General features: G+C 59.4%; 1 protein-coding gene across 1 annotated transcript; it reads left to right on the top strand.

The window, feature by feature from the left end:
- Positions 1–2,468: 2,468 nt before the first annotated feature.
- On the top strand, positions 2,469–3,743 carry NKX2-2 (NK2 homeobox 2). The gene is made up of 2 exons (XM_005525485.2): positions 2,469–2,731; positions 3,074–3,743. Exons 1-2 carry the CDS (start codon positions 2,476–2,478, stop codon positions 3,634–3,636), a joined length of 819 nt encoding a protein of 272 aa, XP_005525542.2. The 5' UTR covers positions 2,469–2,475; the 3' UTR covers positions 3,637–3,743.
- The last annotated feature ends 2,491 nt before the right edge of the window (positions 3,744–6,234 follow it).

Here is a 6,234-nt window from a genome sequence, read left to right as displayed (position 1 = left end):
GAACAACCTCAGATTTATTCCCAACAGTTAGGGCGCGCTGAAAGAGGGCGTCAATCACGTATTATTTCGCCACTGAAATAAATGCAAAAACTGCGCCGAGACAAAGGGTTCCAACAGGAGCCGGACATTTGTCTACATTGCGGACATTGTCCCCAGCTTAGCCGTCGGGTTGTATTTGTGTTTGCGCGGGCCCGACCACCCAGGATGCGCGCAGGGGCTCGCTAGGAAAAAAAAAAATAAAAAAAAAGGGGGAAAAAGAAAAAAAAAAAATCCCCGGGCATTGTCAGCCACAGCACATACATTATGGGAGGCAGGCTGGGGGCTGGGGCTGGGGCAGGAAAAGTGGGGGAGAGGCGAGGGAGAGGAGGGGAAGGTGCGGATCCATTGATGGGTGAGGAGGAGGAGGAGGAGGAAGGCAGCGGCGGCCGCTCCCCGGCGGCCTGGCGGCTCCTTCCCCCCCGGCAGGGAAACTCGGGCGACTTTTCCTGTCCAGAAATGAGGGGTGAGGAGGAGAGATTGCCCAGATTGTCCCAAATTGCCCGAACCTCGTGCCCCGCATCGCCCCGCGCATCTCCGACACCCCCGCCCTCCGGCCCGGCCCGGGCAGGGCTCGGGGAGGGCAAGGGGATGGAAAACAAGGGAAAGGGAAAAGGAATGGGCAAGAGGAGGAAGGGGAAGGAAAGAAGGAAGGAAAGAAGGAAGAGAAGGGGAAAAGGAAGGCGATGCGGGCCCTGCCCCGTGCGCTGCGCGCGGCCGAGGCTCCTCGGCGGGCGCAGAGAGCAGCAGGAGGGAGGAAGGAAAATAAAAATAGAAGTTGGTGGCAGGCAGAGAGAAGTTGGGGGGGGGTCTCTGCACCCCGCGCCGGGCAGGGCGAGCCCCCAGGGCCGCTGGGCCGGGAAGGGCTCGGCGGGGCCGGAACCGAGCGCGGCTGTGTGAAAGCGCGGTGACACCTGGCCAGCCGGCCTTCCCTGGGGAAGGAACCCCCTCTCTGCCCCTCTCCCTCCTCCCCCAGGTCCCTGAAAAGATCGAAAGAGAGAGGGAAGAAAAAAAAAAAAAAAAAAAAAGACGGAAAAGGAAAAGATAAAAAAAAAATCCGCCGTGTTCGAGTCCATGGGGCTGCAGCCCATGGAATGATCCCAGCGGGCCGGATTCATTCCCCTGCAAGAAGGTGGCAAAATCAATGAGACCTCTTCAAACAAGCACACGCTCCCCCCCTCCCCAATAATCACCTCCCGCATCTCGCCGGGTCGCGCCTGACGATCGCGTTTTGCCAGTTCGCTTAATTTCGGAGCAAACTAGAATCAATTACTCGCTGTTTAATTTCCAGCGCTCATCCCTAAGCCCCAACCAAAATATTGACCTAGGCGGGTTAGATAAGTTGGGCTCTTGCCATCTGAGCCGCCTCGGTCCCGCGCGGGCCGCCAGACTGGGAACAGCCCCCCTCGCCGATTATTATCGTTCTCATGGTGATGATGATGATGATGATTTTATTTTTATTATTGTTATTTTTTGTTTCCTCCCCTCGCCCGGAGGAAAGCACGGGTGGAAAACACACTTTGGGGCGTCCGGAGCGTCGGGCTGGTGCGGAGTTCTTTGTATGTAAATAGTGCCCTTAAAAAAAAAAAAGCTGGGAAGTCGCCCCCTCCCTCCCTCTCTCCCTCCCTCCCTCCTTCCTTCCCTCGCCCCCTCCCTCCCCCCCGGCGCCCCCCCCATTGCCGAGGGCCCTCCCCGCGCCGGTAATTAAGTGACACGTTATACCACTCATCACCAATGGTGGAAGCTCGGAGCTCGCCCAAAACCCGCAATTTCACATCTGCAAACACTGTCTTCATCCACTTGACTTCCAAGACCCGCCCACACGTGGCCAACCTTTCCTGGGTTTAATGTAGGTTTTTTTTCTCCCTCCTCTCGGCAGGTTCATGTGTGGGGACCAGCCTTATATGGACTCCTCGTTCCAGCAATGGCTCGGGATTTTCCAGCGGCAGGCGCGGGTTCGGCGCGGCTGAACAAGATCCAGGAGTGATCCTTTTTTTTTTTTTTTTTTTTTTTTTTTTTTTTTTTTTTTTTTGTGTGGCGTCTCTTCCCCCCCCCTTTTTTTTTTTTTTATTTTTTTCTTTCCCCTGGAGTTACAAACTATTCCCGAAACCAGCTGCTGCGCTCCCGCTCTCGGAAGTTTCCCCCGTGGCACAACATCCACCACGGCAGAGACCCGTCGCTGCGGCCGCTTCTCCCGCACAACCCCCGCCGCTGATTTTTCTAGAAATACATATTATTATTGTTGTTATTATTATTCGATTTTGTTTGTTTTTTTTTTTTCTTTCTCGCCGTTTCTCGGCGCCCGCCGCGCCCCCCCCGGCCGTGCCCGTGTCCCTGCGCAGTGTCGCTGTCGCCGCTCGGCGTGTGCGTGCCCAGCCGTGACCCGGCGGCTCGGCCAAGCCGCCGCTCCAACTTTCCCAGGCGGAATTTGGCCGGAACATGTCTCTGACCAACACAAAGACGGGCTTCTCCGTGAAGGACATTCTGGACCTCCCCGACACCAACGATGAGGACGGCTCGGCGGAGGGCGGCGAGGAGGAGAGCGAGGCGCCCGAGCCGCCCAGGAAATCGGGAGTTTTGGGACAAACCCCCTTGGACACTGTTCCGACGCTGCCTCTGAAGAGCCCTTTCTATGATAACAGCGATAATCCCTACACGCGCTGGCTGGCGAGCGCCGAGGGCATCCAGTACTCCCGTGAGTGCCGGGCCATGGGGCAGCGGGGCCATGGGGGACATGGGGTGACATGGGGCGGAGAGGGGGGGAGATAGCAGGGAACGTAGGGGGGGACATGGTGGGGCCATGGGGGCGACATGGGGGGGCATGGGGGGCAATTGCGGCTCGTCCCGGCCGGGAGCTGGGGGGCCACGGATGGGTGGATGGATGGATGGATGGATGGATGGATGCCGGGTTTGCCTCTCCCCACGGCTGGCCTCTGTCCCGCAGGGGTGCGGGGCTCGGCGGGAGGGATGCGGGGCGCGGTGCAGGGGCTGCCCCCGGCCCGTCCCCCGGCGCTGACCCGGCACGGTTTCCCCGCAGTGCACGGGCTGGCGGCCGGCGGCGGCGGCCAGGACCCCTCTGCCAAGTCCCCGGAGCCTTCGGCAGACGAGTCCCCCGACAACGAGAAGGAAGCGGCGGGCGGCGGGGACGCGGGCAAGAAGAGGAAGAGGAGGGTGCTGTTCTCCAAGGCGCAGACCTACGAGCTGGAGCGGCGGTTCCGGCAGCAGCGGTACCTGTCGGCTCCGGAGCGGGAGCACCTGGCCAGCCTGATCCGCCTCACCCCCACGCAGGTGAAGATCTGGTTCCAGAACCACCGCTACAAGATGAAGCGGGCGCGGGCCGAGAAAGGTATGGAAGTGACTCCTCTCCCCTCGCCGCGGCGGGTGGCCGTGCCGGTGCTAGTGAGGGACGGCAAGCCCTGCCACACGCTCAAAGCTCAGGACTTGGCAGCAGCCACGTTCCAGACGGGCATCCCGTTCTCGGCGTACAGCGCGCAGTCCCTGCAGCAGCACATGCAGTACAACGCGCAGTACAGCGCGGCCGGCAGCCCCCAGTACCCCACAGCGCATCACTTGGTGCAGGCGCAGCAATGGACCTGGTGAGGGCTGCGCGCCCCGCACACGCCGCCCCGCCCGCCCCGAAAACGGAGGAAAACACACAAATAACGGAGCGAGAGAGAGAGACAGACAGACAGACAGACAGAGAGGAGACAGACTGATGCTCCGAAAATAAATTTAAAACAAAAATAAAAATAAATCGGAACTGCGGGGGAAGGAATGGCGAGGGAAACGCTATTATTATTATTATTATTGCTATTATTATTATTATTGCTATTATTATTATTATTATTATGGGGTTTTTTCCCTCTGCCGTTTCTTTTCCCCTCCATTTTTTTTGGGGGGGGGGGTGTTCGGTTTCATTTCGGGGGGAGGCGGGGGGTGAGGGAGGGGAGGTGGTTTTTGTGCGTCATTGTTTACAGAAATTTTTTGCGCCATTCAGAGTGGTCCTGTCTACCTACAACTAAAATAAAAGAGGAAAAGGGGAGGGGGAGGGAGACCGTCAGAATTACAAAAACGAAAAAAAAAAAAAAAAAGAAAAAAAAAATAAAGAATAAAACCCCCCCCGCCGCTCCTGTGATTTTGTGAGGAACGGGGGGGCGGCCGCCGCTCGGGGCCCCCCAAAAGGGGAGCGATCCGCGTCCCGCCAGCTGCCGGCGGCCGTGGTTTTACACCCTGTCCCGGCCGCTCCGCTCGCTCTCTCCCATTCGGGGGTCGCCTCAACCCTTCCCGAGCGGAGGAAAAAAGCCCCGTGGGCGCTGAAAGCCTCCCCCGTCCCTCCCCGGCCAGCAAATACCCATTTCGATCTTTTTTTGTTTTTTTTTTCATTTTTAAAAAGCTGCGTTTCGAGGTAAAAGCAGTAGAGAAGGAAGCGGCAGCAAGGACGGAAAAGGTTTTGTGCGACTTCTGCTCGCGGCAGCCGCCCCGCATCCCCCGGCCCTGCCCTGCCTGCGGGGGGACGCGGCCGAGCCGGGCCCCACCGGCCCCGGGCTGCATTTTTCGGGGAAAAACGGCTCTTTTTTGGTGGTTCTGTTTTGGTTTAGTTTGGTTTTTTGTGGGGCCGGTCGGCTTCATCCCGCCGGGGGAAAACGGGAGCGGGAACAACTTCCATTTTCCTGTTTTCTGTCTGGGATCGCGCGTTTCTGCTGCTCAGGGCTGCTGAGCTCCGGGTACCGCTACGGCCCCGGGACCCTCCCCGGGCTGGGGACCCTGCGGGCGGGGCAGGGAGAGCCAAACCTGGGGGTCAGCCCTGGGGAGATGAGCCGGCCGCCCAGGCTGGGCAGGGGAAAGGGTTAACAGCGCAAGAAGCCCCCCAAAAAATCCGGAGGAGGAGGGAGAGGCGAGGCGGGGCTGGGAGGCTCTGACGGGGAGCGGGGCCGAGCCCGGCCGGGAGCAGCTGCGGCAGAACAGCGGCTCCTGAGGCTCGCGGGCTGCTGAAGATGTTTCAGAAAACGAAAACGAACCCAAAAGGGCTTTTGTCCGCAGGAGCGGTGGGGCCGGAGCAGCGCCCGCCCCGTCCCAGCTCAAAACGCCAAAGAGCCCCTCGGTGCCGGCCCCGCCGCATCCCAATCCCGAGAAATCCCAGAGCTCTGGGATCCCGGCCCGAGAGCCCCCCGGATCCCAATCCCGAGAAATCCCATCTCTCCGGGATCCCAGCCCGAAACCCCCCGGATCCCAATCCCGAGAAATCCCATCTCCCCGGGATCCCGGCCCGAGAGCCCCCCGGATCCCAATCCCGAGAAATCCCAGAGCTCTGGGATCCCGGCCCGCAGCCCCCCGGACCCCAATCCCGAGAAATCCCATCTCTCCGGGATCCCGGCCCGAAACCCCCCGGACCCCAATCCCGAGAAATCCCATCTCTCCGGGATCCCGGCCCGAAACCCCCCGGACCCCAATCCTGTGAAATCCCATCTCTCCGGGATCCCGGCCCGCAGCCCCCCGGACCCCAATCCTGTGAAATCCCATCTCCCCGGGATCCCGGCCCGCAGCCCCCCGGACCCCAATCCTGTGAAATCCCATCTCCCCGGGATCCCGGCCCGCAGCCCCCCGGATCCCAATCCCGAGAAATCCCATCTCTCCGGGATCCCCGCCCGCAGCCCCCGCCCCGGGGCTCCTCCGCTGGGGCTGTGTGTCCTTCCGGCACCTTTTTCCTGCCCTCTTTTGCGGTCCCTCCCGGCCCAGAGCCGCACGCTGTCCCCGCGAGGCTCCGCTGCTGCCCCAGGCCCGCACCGGGGACTCGGGGCCAGCGCCGGTTTTCCTTTCCCCGGGCCCGGAATGCGAGCCAGGAGCGGAGAGAAGGAAAACTGCCACACTCTTTTCATCTTATTTATTTCTCTAATTAAAAAAAATTATATATATATATAAATAAATAAAGAATCATCACTTTTTATTTTTTTCTTTTTTTCCCCCCATTTTTTTTCTTCCCCTCCCCCTCTTTTTTTTTTTTTTTTCTTTTCTCTTTTTTTTTTTAAATTTATTTATTTTTTTTTTCTCCTCCTCCTCCTCCTCCTTCCCCTCGGGCTGTGCCGAGTCTATCAAACCAGTTGTGTGGCCCTAACCTCCGTGGCCCCGTATCTGCGGCGCCGCCGGGCCAGTCTATCTTCGCACAATATACAGTAGAGTTCAGAGAGCGGCACAATGGGG

The sequence above is a fragment of the Pseudopodoces humilis genome, chromosome 3 (genome assembly GCF_049639895.1).
Source record: "Pseudopodoces humilis isolate 2021_Gansu_Grassland_sample_001 chromosome 3, ASM4963989v1, whole genome shotgun sequence".
In the NCBI taxonomy this organism is placed as follows: domain Eukaryota; kingdom Metazoa; phylum Chordata; class Aves; order Passeriformes; family Paridae; genus Pseudopodoces; species Pseudopodoces humilis.
Note: the sequence above shows the minus strand (reverse complement) of the source record. Positions and strands in the feature narration are given on the sequence as shown.